General features: G+C 39.4%; 1 protein-coding gene across 1 annotated transcript in view; it reads right to left on the bottom strand.

Moving 5' to 3' along the window:
* LOC132778354 (leucine-rich repeat-containing protein 37A-like) overlaps positions 1–13,039 on the bottom strand; it is a 59,782-nt gene extending 46,743 nt beyond the window's left edge. The window contains exons 1-3 of the mRNA XM_060781230.2: positions 11,831–13,039; positions 6,156–6,227; positions 431–502 (exon numbers count right to left, since the gene is read on the bottom strand). Of these exons, the coding sequence (XP_060637213.2) occupies positions 431–502; positions 6,156–6,227; positions 11,831–12,039 (353 nt within the window). The 5' untranslated portion in view covers positions 12,040–13,039. The remainder of the gene's footprint in view (positions 1–430; positions 503–6,155; positions 6,228–11,830) is intronic.
* Positions 13,040–13,043: the final 4 nt, after the last annotated feature.

Here is a 13,043-nt window from a genome sequence, read left to right as displayed (position 1 = left end):
ATCCAAGTAACAACGTAAAGGCACTTAAGCTAACATTGCACTTAAATGTTGCATTCACTTTATAAAAGGAAAATCTAAGAAAAAAAACAGAGTTGAATATCTGAAAACCCTATAATATGAGAATTAATCAATTTAGTCAGTTATCAAATAATGACTTTATCAGTTATCCAAAGAATTATACATATATTACATATCCACTGAACCATTCAGAAAAGTTACCTATTTTGAAATTTCCAGAATCCTACAGCCAGCATGGCAACTGGAGGAATCTAGAAGCTATAGTTCACGAAATTAACCTTTTTATGGCTGTTGTAGCTTTGAAGCTATTGCTAACCAATCTCTGCTCTAAACAAACCAAACCCATCCGGGATCCATTTTGCCAGTAGATGCAGACTTAACAAATAAGGTAATGACAGAAGGAGAAACTTACAGGTGTGTAAGTGAAAGCAAGCCATCCAGAGAGTCATTTTGCAGTCGGGTCAAGCTATTGCCCTTGAGAACCCTGGAGCAATGGAGGAAAGTTTGAAAACATCACTCAGATAAGATCACAGCCCCTGATTTTTGTCTGACCAGATTGTGCTGCAACAATTTACCCCAATCAATTCCAGATTAGTTTGAATTCTAATTAACTTGGAATTTATAACACTATGTAATATGATTTTTGTTCCTAGGTTACAAACATCATTTCCCAGTTGGTTCTGTCATAAAAATATGGAAAATGTTTATTAAACTGCAAGGGTCTCAACCAAGTCAACATAGCCTTGTGGCAGCCACAAAAAACAAAGTTTGTGGAGTATGACAACTACTTTCAAAGTAAGTACTGCACAATTAAACAGGAAATAACACTTTCAAACCAGGAACAGAAAAAAATTGTTACATAGTGTGATCAGTCTTGGCGATTAAACTATAAGTAATTGTAAAGACCAATTTTGGATCCAGATGGTCTTTCACAATGAGAGCAGGTTTCCAGATGGAAGGCAGTCACAACAAACGTTTGCTTGACATGCTTTCCTCTTGGCACATTTCTCTAACCCTCTATTTGAGTCACTTCAAACTCCATAGTACTTTTGGTAACAGCTCACCTCCAGTCTGAATGCTTGAGGGCCAGGGCTTCCCAATTTTCGGCGTCTATTCCACATTTGTTTAGGTTAGTTTTGAGTTCATCTTTAAATCTCTTTTGCTGTCCGCTGACATTCTAGTTTCTGTTCTTGAGCTAAGAGTAAAATAACTGCTTTTGGAAACTATGATGGGGCATTCAGACAAAATGACCAGTTCAGCAAAGTTGATGATGGAGGATCATCGCTTCAATGCTGGTGGTCTTTGTTCTTCCAGAACACTGAAATATGTCTTCCCAAGAGATTTGCAAGATTTTTTTGAAGGCTACACTGATGAAATCTTTCCAGAAGTAAAGAGTGACACTTGTAAACAGTTCATATTTCGTAAATATTCAATGGAGTAGGAAGGACAATAGCAACAAGCATCTTAGTATCGCTACAAATGCCCTTACGTGAACACACTCTGTTCCATTAAAAAAATAATGCTGCACTCACAGAGCTCAGACGATGTTGTATTTTGGCTGTTTAGATAGCGGAAATGGTCAACATTTATAACTTCAAACCATTATGCTTTATTGCTGGCATTGCAGAGAGATTGGTTGGTGCCTGCTGATAGAGCTCTTTGGTTTTCTCCATGTTCAGTGAGAGGCTAAGCTTTCACAAGCTTCTGTGAAGGTGTTTAATGTAGCTTGTAGATCTTCCTCTGAATGAACACAGACTACATTATCATCAGCATATTAGAGTTCTATAACAGAAGTTGTTGTGACTTTACTTTTGGATTTTAGCCTGTTGAGGCTAAAGAGCTTGCCACTTGTCTGATAGGTGAATTTCACACCAGCGGGAAGCTTCCTGTCAACAAGGTGTAGAATCATAGCTATGAATATGGAAAACAAGGTTCGGGCAATAACACATCCCTGTTTGACACCTGATTCCACCTTAAATGGATCACTTTGGGAGCCATTGCTGTTCAAGACTGTTGCCATCATGTCATTGGATGTCATCAAGGCATCCAATTTTAAGAGGATGGGTTCAGGGAACATTATAATTCACAGTGCTGAAGGCTTTGCAAAATTGATGAATGCCATGTACAAAGTTTATTTTTTTTTCTCTGAGAAGTAAAAATAATATCTACTGTTCTTCTCAGGGGGTGGAAGTCAATCTGGGATGCTGGGAGGATATCTTCTGAAATAGGTAGAATGTAGTTTGTGAGGATTCTTGTGAGGATTTTTCCGGTGGAGGTCAAAAGGGAGATACCTCAGCAGTTCCACAGTCTGTTCTTTCTTCCTTTATGAAAAGGGTTATGATCATGGCATCCTTGAAGTCTGCTGGGATCTTCTCGGCCACCCACACTTTTTCAGTGAGCATGTGGAGTTTTTGTGTTAGCTCAGGCCCACCTTCTTTAAAGATTTCAGCAGATATCCCATCAGGTCCACTGGCTTTGTTTTTTTTTTTTTTTTAGTTTGCAGACTTTTTCTAAAGTTAGGCAGTGCTGCAAGGTCATCCCTGGTTTGTTGTTGAGGGATTTCCAGGATAACCTCTTCAGCCAAGTTTGATCTGCGATTAAGGAGATTATGGTAGTGCTCTTTCCAACGCAGTGCAATGGATTTTTATCCTTTAGAAGTTTGATTACGTCTGATGAACATAAAGTGTATCCCATGATTTGTTGGGTCATAAATGACTTTTATGGCTTTAAAGAATCCCCATGTATCATTAATATCTGTGAACTATTGTTTTTTTTTTTAGCTTTATGTCCATCAGATATTCTTAAGTTCTCTGGTCCTTCTTTGGACCTCACCTTTTGCATTAGCGTAGACCAGTGGTTCTCAACCTGGGGTCCCCAGATGTTTTTGGCCTCCAACTCCCAGAAATCCTAACAGCTGGTCAACTGGCTGGGATTTCTGGGAGTTGTAGGCCAAAACATCTGGGGACCTCAGGTTGAGAACCACTAATGTAGACCTTTTTCTTACCAGCACAGTAGATGTCTCTTTGCTATATTTAGAAGGCTTTCCTTTTCTTATCAATTAAATGTTGGATCTTGTTATCATTCTCATCAAAGCATTCTTGATGTTTCTTAGTTTGGTATCCAGTCATTTGTTCACAGGCTGTAATGGTAGTCTTCAATTTATTCCAATATACCACAACATTTTCACGGAAAGATAATCCTTGAGCGTTGTTTGGCAAAGGGCTCATTTAGAAGGTTCTTAAGGGACTTGTCTGTTTATTTTCCTACTTATCCTTCTTCTTTGAAGTCTATGTTTGGGAGAGATCTTGATGGCCACTGTGTACTGAATTAATCCGTGGTCAGTCTAGCAATTTTTAGCGTTTGTCATGGCTCTTGTGAGAAGTAAATCACGGCGGTCTCTGGCACCTATTATTATATAATTGAAGAGATGCCAGCACTTTGTTCTGGGGGTGGGGGGTGTGCTTCCATAATGTCTTAAAGGTTTTTTTTTTCTGGCGGAAGAGTGTGTTGGTGATAACAAGGCATCTTTGGTCAGAAATAGGATGCATTTCGGGTTCTATCCCAACTAACACTATACCTGATACTGTACCACACCATAACATTTGTATTGACTTGATATTAATATTGAAATATAGAAATTAAAAGCAAATTAACACAAATAAAGACAAACCTAACTTAATGTAATACAGTATTAATGTATTTAAAAAAAAACAGCTTTGTGAATCCAGTTTGCAGTTTTAATTAAATGACAGTCAAATTTGTCAGGTTACTGAATGTCACTAACATAATTTTTTTAAACTAGAAGTAACTTAGAAAAACCACAAACAAATATACGCTTAAGACTGTTGCAATAGCAATGGAGAATTTAGTGAGTAGACATAGCATCAGGATAATCAGGATCACCAGGATCTGATTTTTATTTAAAGTATTATTTCTTTGATTTTATTTTTGGCCAGTTACTTAAGAATTCCAGTTACTTGTATTCATTGTATTGTATGTCATCAGTTGGGGGCCTCTCCCCCAAGCACCAACTGCTGCTCTGGGCCAGAGTAAGAAAGAGGGGGCCAGGGGACAGTTCCTCCTTGTCTTCTGTGCTATTCTAATAATATAATATAATGTAATATAATATAGTATATAGTATATACATATAATATTTATAATATTATAATGTAATGCAATATAATACTAATAATACGATATTATAATTATATATTTATATTACATGTAATATTACTAATAATATTACAATATAATGGTATAGTACAATAGAGTAATATTTAATACTGATATTGTATAATATATTGTATGTGTGTGTGTGTGTATATATATATCTTGTAAGCCACTCTGAGTCCCCTTCGGGGTGAGAAGGGCGGCATATAAATGTCGCAAATAAATAAATAAATAAATATTCTGGCCAACAGAAATTCGAATGCAGTAAGGGTATAGTCTGAACTGGCTGTAGGCTCCTCCTGGCCATCTTATTGGCCTCATTTCAGAGGTATAGCTGTTTCAAGCAGCCTCCCCAAATCTAGTGACTTTTACATATATTGCACTACAGCTCACATCACTCACAGCCATCCTATGCCGGCTCAGGAAAATTGTATTTGCAGTCCAACATGTCTGAAGGGTGCCAGACTGCAAAATTCCAATCATGTATTTGCCTTTATTCTGATCACATTTTAAAATGAAAATTGCCCCCTGCAAATATATTAAAAGTCAGTATGTTTTGTTGGTGCTTTGCAAAAAGTCAAAACGCTTTCCGATTCTATTTGGCAAAGCTGAATATAGAACTATCCTAAGTATTCTGGCATAGGAACCAATGGATTAGCTCAGCGCTATGCAGCACTTCTCTTTTGAAGCTTTGAAAAGCTGATGAGATAATATAAAAATGAACTCAAGTTTCAATCAATGCATAACAAAACTGAAGTCTCTTGTGTCATCTTTTCTTTGAATTGGCTAGCTCAGCCGTTAGGCACATTAACATCATCACTGTTGCTGTTCATTCATTCAGTCACTTCCGACTCTTCGTGACTTCATTAACCATCCCACGCCAGAGCTCCCTGTTGGCCATCACCTCCCCCAGCTCCTTCAGAGTCAAGCCAATCCCTTCAAGGATCCCATCCATCCATCTTGCCCTTGGTCAACCCCTCTTCCGTTTTCCTTCCATTTCCCCAGCATCATTGTCTTCTCTAAGCTTTCCTTTCTTCTCATTATGTGGCCAAAGTACTTCATCTTTGCCTCTAATATCCTTCCCTCCAATGAGCAGTCGGGCTTTATTTCCTGAAGTATGGACTGGTTGGATCTTCTCGCGGTCCAAGGTACTCTCAGAACTTTCCTCCAACACCACAGTTCAAAAGCATCTATCTTCCTTCGCTCAGCCTTCCCTAAGGTCCAGCTCTCACATCCGTATGTTACATCCATTGCTTTTACTATGCATATATTTGTTGCCAGTGTGATGTCTCTACTCTTCACTATTTTATCAAGATTGATCATTGCTCTCCTCCCAAGAAGTAAGCGTCTTCTGATTTCCTGGCTGCAGTCTGCGTCTGCAATAATCTTTGCACCTAGAAATACAAGACCTGTCACTGCCTCCACATTTTCTCCCTCTATTTGCCAGGGATCAGTCAGTCCAGTTGCCATAATCTTGGGTTTTTTTAAATGTTGAACTGCATCCCAGCTTTTGCACTTTCTTCTTTCACCTTGATTAGAAGGCTCCTCAGCTCCTCCTTACTTTCGACCATCACAGTGGTATCATCTGCATATCTAAGGTTGTTCATGTTCCTTCCAGCAATTTTAACCCCAGACTTGCATTCCTCAAGCCCTGCACATAGCATGATATGTTCTACATACAAGCTGAGTAGGTTGGGTGAGAGTATACAACTCTGCCCAATCTTGAACCAGTCTGTTGTTCCATGGTCAGTTCTTACTGTTGCTACTTGGTCCTTATACAGATTCCTCAGGAGAGAGCCAAGGTGATTTGGTATGCCCATACCACCAGGAATGCGCCACAATTTATTATGATCAACATCATCACTAAAGACTTTTAAAAGAAAACTCCCAGTTGCTCTGAGAAATTGGACCACACCAGGTCAAAGTCGGGTGCCCACTACAGAGCTGAAACATAAATGAATACTTACAAGTACTCAGCCCAAGGATAGCCCCTCCATGCTTGTGTTCCAATAGTAGAAATCGCATTATTCGTGAAATCCCTGAGGAAGAAATAAACATAGGGGGATGTTGTTCAAATGAACTATGTTTTCAATGTATAAATCCAGTGTTGTAGGTGTAAATATTGAAGTGGAGAAACTCATTATGGCAGCCCGTGCTACCATGTTCCTGTGAATAGTAAAAAAAAATGCAAGCACTTTCAACACATCACTTCACACAGTCTTCATGCACACCAAGAGCAGGGGTTTTGTGATGCTTTGTTTTTTGTTTAGTTTTTTTTTTGTTGTGCCAGGAGCGACCTGAGAAACTGCAAGTCGCTTCTGGTATGAGAGAATTGGCCGTCCGCAAGAACATTACCCAGGGGATGCCCGGATGATTTGATGTTTTTATCATCCTTGTGGGAGGCTTCTCTCATGTCCCCGTATGAGGAGCTGGAGCTGATAGAGCAAGCTCACCCGGATTCGAACCTGTGACCTGTCGGTCTTTTGTGATGTTAATGGGTCTTAATTGCCTAACCAAGAGCTAGCCATCCCAAAATACTGTGTATAGCAACAGGGGAAGTTTTCATCAGTATCTTATTACTAGGTACCTCTTTCTTGTTCTATCCTTAGATATTGTGACAATTGCATTGAATCCAAGAAGAATTCTTCATGTAAAATAAGAACTAAAGAGTGAACTCTATGCGGATCTGCTTTAGAGCTTTATAACTCCCATCTTAACAACAGCCGACATTAGCTAGTTGCTGTTATTTAGAAAGGATTCATTTTAAGTTCACAGTTATATGTACTAATTAGTTATTATGATTTGTGTACCATATGTTGTCTTCGAATTTTTGCCATTACTATGTTGTGAACTGCCTTGAGTCCCCCTAAGAGTGAGAAAGGTGGTATATAAATACAGTAAGTAAGTAAGTAAGTAAGTAAGTAAAATACATTTTCAGGAATATTTTCAGTGTAAGAAATAATGTTTTTTAAAAGGAGCTGATGCTCTTTCCTAATTAATCTAATTGTCTTCTTTCAGTTCTCAGGGGTGCATGCACACTACTGAATTAATGCAGTTTGACATCACTTTAACTGTCAGGGCTCAGTGCTATGGAATCATGGAAGATGAAGTTTTACAAGGTCTATACTCCTTTCTGCCAAAGAGTACTGGTTCCCCAGCAATATGCAGTCCCTAGCATTGAGCCATGGCAGTTAAAGTGTTTTCAAACTGCATTAATTATACAGGTTAGGCTCACTTAAAAATATTGAGAGATATATTTAGGTCAATAACTTGGATTTTTTTTTATTACAACTCTCACCATTCCTCAGTCACTGACTATGCTGGTGATTCTGGGAGCTATAAAAATAATTTTAAAAACCCAATATTTTTCCAACCTAACACTGGACCCTTGGGGCCAAATGGCAGAGATTTGCAGGAAAGCCAGTCAGTAAATAAACATATCCAATGCAATGGCAGGAAAGGGGGTAAGCAACTGGACCACCGTGGCTAAGCCAGCCTGGCTGAACTGTCTTTTCTGGTTCAGCTAGGTAGTGGAATGCTGCTATAAAAGAGGTGATCATATTGATAGTACTTTTTTCACATTCTCCAGAAAATTCTAATATTGAGGTTGCTGCACTGCTCCATATCAGTAAATCTATTCTAACAGTTTCCTCCAGCTATACCAGGAGTGTTTAACAAAAAAATATCTTAATTACCCATCCAGAACAAAGCCACCCCAAATACTATAAATAATCCTAATGATTTTATTTGGAGGTGAATTTATTTTTTCCAGCTGTCACAGGTATTCGCTGAATTACAAACATATGACTTACAGAGTGAGACAATAAGAAGCAAGAGGCAGGCCTGTAGCCAGGATTCTGATTTGGGGGGGGGGGGGGGGTGAGCTTGATTCGGGGGGGGGGGGGGAGTCAGGATCTACCCTAGCAAACCTTTTGTATCATTATCCCCATGCATATGCGATATATTGAGCATGGTGATCAGATCATGATATGAATAAACAAAACAGTTTAAATAATGTACCAGTAAGGCCTTGTCGCAGACCACCCTGAGAATTTCGGGGGGGAGGGGGTGTCAAAGCCCCTCAAGCTCCCCCCTAGAAAGGGAAATTCACTCCTGTGATGATTATTATAGGGGAATAGTGTCTCCTGAAGCTTTATCCCCTAATCCTTGTTTCCACGACTACTCAACATTTTCAAAATCCATAAAGTGAGCTGAAATCTTCTGAACAGGGCCACAGAGAGCAAAACAAATGTTGCAGAGGTGTTACCACTTCCCAAGACTATCCAAAACTTTTTAAAAAACATATTTTTGGCTGGAGTTATACTTAAAAATGTATCTGTTCAACTTAAGAATAAATCTCGCGAAAACTTTGGAAAACAGATGAAATCCAACAACAGAACAATGGTTAGATAAAGTGATGGAAATTATGGACATGGACAAATTAACATTCTTAATGAAAAGGCATTCGGGGAGACCAATAATACCCATCGACTGGCGACTCTTCAAGGAATATGTGGAAAGAAATGAAGAAAGAGACCATTTACCCAAACAGAATTAAGAACTCAACAAAAGATTGCTCCTGAAAATAGAAAGATGAAGAAGGGACAGGATATGAAAGACTGGTTAAAAGAAGAACAATACACAACACAAAGATGAAGAATGGAAGCTGAAAATTTCCCCCTTCTTATCTCCCTCTTCCTTCTTTCTTTTTTATTTTATTTATTACTAGCTTGGGGACCTGGTGCTACTGTGGTATTAGAGAAAGTAATTGTCTGTGCTCCAAGTTTAGTATCGATCCAGTATCAGCTGGATTTACGGGGTACAGGTGAACTATAAGTCTGATATGCAAATCCCATCATTTGTGGTCAATCCTCCTCCAAACCAGAATAGGATGTAGAATAGGTCATGGGGACTTTGTGTGCCACGTTCGATCTTGATCAGTCAATGGTGTGGGTTGTAGTGGTCTCAGGAAGTGAGTGAAGGTACTGCGAGTCCCATCATCCATGGTCTGCCATCCTTCAAACTGCACCAGGATGTAGAGTGGGTCATGGGGGTTCTGTGTGGCGTTTGGTTTTTATTGGTCATTGTATAATGGTCACAGTGCTCTCAAGATGTGAGTAAAAGTACTCCAAGTCCCATCATCCATTGCCTGTACTCCCCCAAATCATACCAGGAAGTAGAGTGGGTCATGGGGGCTCTGTGTACCAAGCTTGGTCTGTATTGGTCATTGGATGAGGGTCACACTACTCTCAAGATGTGAGTGAAGGTATTGCAAGTCCCATCATCCATGGTCTACCCTCCTCCAAACTCCAGTGGGATGTAGAGTGGATCATGGGGGCTCTGTGTGCCAAGTTTGGTCTTTATTGCTTAGTTGGGAGCCACAGTGGTCTGTGGGAACCGAAGGGTTGGAAAGTACTACAGATCCCATCATCCATTGTCCGTCCTCCCCCAAACCTCGCCAGGACATAAAGGAGGTCATGGGGGTGATGTGTGCCAAGTTTGGTCCAGGTCCGTTACCCGTGGCCTGTGAAAGTGGCAGCCAATCAGAAAGCTGTCACATACACCGCCCTCCCTCCGCATACAAACACTGACTTTTATTATATACATAGATTATTTATCTTTCTCCCTCTTTCCTCACACCATTCTATTCTGTATCACCTTTCCCCTTATTTAACTATTTATTTTATTCATTTATGAAAAAAAATCAATAAAAATATATTTTTTTAAACTTAAGAACAAACCTACAGAACCTAAAATGTACCTGTTCAACTTAAGAACAAATCTACAAAACCTATCTTATTTGTAAGCCGGAGGCTTCCTGTATTAGGATTGTAGCTAAACTGAGAGGAAAACAAAAGCAGGAGAGGGGAGGAAAGAATTGCACGCAATTCGAACATTTTGACAAAATCACAAGGCTTCAACCCTGCAAATTAATTGAAGAACCACACTGTTTGAAACCTCATGCAGCCGATTATCCCTTCGGATCTATTACATTGGATGGAAGCTTTGTAAGGAATACACATGTGTTCTGAGATATGCTTTGAAAATCCAACATAAACGAAACAGACATCTATCTACGAACCTTCAGGATGCCTGCATATAAGAGCTCTTTTCTCCCACCTAACACATTTGACCAACAAAGAAAATAATTAAATTGCCCTATTACTGAAAACAAAATAAAACTAGCATTTGGGAAATTGAAAATTGGTAAAGCTCCAGGGCCGGTTGACTTTACTGCTGCGTATTATAAGACCTTCTCGGAAGAATTAATCCCATTTCTAAAAGAAATTATGAATAAAGCATTAGATCAACAAAAAATACCCCAAACATGGACCCAAGACAAAATCATAGTAATACACAATGAAAATAGTGATCCAAAAATTGTAAAGAATTATCGCCCTATATCACTTTTAAATATAGATTATAAGATCTTTACAAACATTCTAGCTGAAAGACTTAAAACCTTTTTAATTGAGTGGCTAGAGCAGTGTTTCTCAACCTGGGGGTCGGGACCCCTGAAGGGGTCGCAAAGGGGTGTCAGAGGGGTCGCCAAAGACCATCAGAAAACACAGTATTTTCTGATGGTCATGGGGATTCCATGTGGGAAGTTTGAGCCAATTCTATCGTTGGTGGAGTTCAGAATGTTCTTTGATTGTAATGAACTATAAATCCCAGCAACTACAACTCCCAAAAATCAAGGTGTATTTTCCCCAAACTCCACCAGTGTTCACATTTGCGCATATTGAGTTTTTGTGTAAAGTTTAGTCCAGATCCACCATTGCGTGAGTCCACAGTGTTCTCTGGATATAGGTGAACTACAACTCCCAAACTCAAGGTCAATAGCCACCAAACCCTTCCAGTGTTTTCCATTAGTCATGGGAGTTCCGTGTGGCAAATTAGGTTCAATTCCATAGTTGGTGGAGTTCAGAATGCTCTTTGATTATAGGTGAACTATAAATCACAGCAACTACAACTCAGAAATGACAAAATCAATCCTCCCCCAACCCCACTAGCATTTACATATGGGTGCATTGGGTATTTGTGCACAGTTTGGTCCAGTGAATGAAAATACATCTTGCATATCTGATATTTACATTATGGTTTATAACAGTAGTAAAATGACTGTTATGAAGTAGCAACAAAAACAACATTATGGTTGGGGGTCACCACAACATGAGGGACTGTATTAAGGGGTCACGGCATTAGGAAGGTTGAGAAACATGGGGCTAGAGGAAGATCAATATGGATTCCTACCAAAAAGACAATTGAGAGATAATATTAGAATTATATTAGATACCATTGAATTTTACAAAACAAATACGCAAAAAGAAATTTAAAATTGAAACATTTGTTTTTTTTTCTCTTCCTTGCCTTTTTTTTTTGGACTACAGTTTTATCCTTCAACCTTCCTACTTTCCTATATACTTACAATGTTCCTCCTCTTTTATTGTATCACTATAACTTCCCCGAATAAATATTATTATTTAAAAAAACCCAACAAGAGCTGGTATTGAACTTGGCATTAGTGACTCCTCCCTAAATTAAGCAATAGATTTTGTAGGTACTCTCTGGTCTGATAAAATAACAAGCAATACATCATTAAAAATACGTTGGCATCTCATTATCTGTCTCAGATACTTACAAAAAGAAGAAAACAGGGGGGCGGCCAACCACCTTGGGGAAGGGCACCCGGTGGAGCCCGGGAGGGTTGGCGGTCCTGCTGCAGTTGAGGATTTCCACGGTGCAACGGCACGGGATTGGGCAAGGCTCATTGGCCGTGTCCAACCTTGCGAAAGACACTAGTACGATCAAGAAGAAAAAGTGAGTATTAGAGGTAGCCACGGGGCCCATGCTACAGAGCGGATACCAGGCCCCGCTCCCCTCTTGCTCATTTGACTCCAGTAGAGGATGTCTTGGAAAATGGTGGCCACCACTGGTGGTGACTCCATGCGGTTACCAAGCAACCAGAGCCACACGCCTCTCCATAATCTTGGGAGGAGGCCACTACATCACCATCCCATGTATGGTTTCCTGGATCTTATGACTTCTTCAAGAAGCCTCTCCGTGCGCACATTCTAAGCATCCTGGTTGGTTGTGACATCATCTTAGAACTACTTTTGACATCATAAGAACTGGTGTAGCTATGGCAACCTTGTAGTAAAGACAACAAGTCTGATGTGCTTGAGATACCTTGGCATGAATGTGGTGCTTCTATTTTTGGGTTGTGACTTCCCGTGATCTGAAGCTGAATGATGAATGATCATACCATGAATGATCATACCATACAATTGGGGAACTGGGTTGAATGGCCTGTTCTATACCTCTGGTGTAGTGGTTTGAGCATCAGAGTATGACTCAAGAAACCAGAATTTGATTCCCTGCTCAGTCTCTGAAAACTTGATTGGCCTTGAGTGAGTCACATACTCTCAGCCCTAAAAGAATCTCAAGATAGGTTCACCTTTGAGTTGCCATAAATCAGAAATGGCTTGAGAACACATAGCAACAAAAAAATCTAGCCTATACTTTTCAATCATATTAACCACTGACACATAACCATGAAGCTTTTTTAAACCTATATAAAGAAGAGAAGAAACCTGTCACTTTAAAAATGTTTCTGCAAAGCCACTTACAAATCTCCAACATACAAATAAAGGCTCATATCTGTCTCACTAGGAACAAACTGCTGTCTCTGAATGAAAGAAACACAACTGAGTTTTGTTGTTGCCAAGATAACACATTTATTAGAAAAATAAAATAATTTCCAAAAAAAATAAACAGCTCTCCCAGCCCTGCAAATCTTTATGAAACATAATAGTGGAGCACTGATAAGTTATTCCGTTTGATTGGTGCCATTA

The sequence above is a fragment of the Anolis sagrei genome, chromosome 6 (assembly GCF_037176765.1).
Source record: "Anolis sagrei isolate rAnoSag1 chromosome 6, rAnoSag1.mat, whole genome shotgun sequence".
Classification (NCBI taxonomy): Eukaryota; Metazoa; Chordata; class Lepidosauria; order Squamata; family Dactyloidae; genus Anolis; species Anolis sagrei.
The sequence above is the reverse complement of the archived record's forward strand: the minus strand, read 5'-3'. Positions and strand labels throughout refer to the sequence as shown.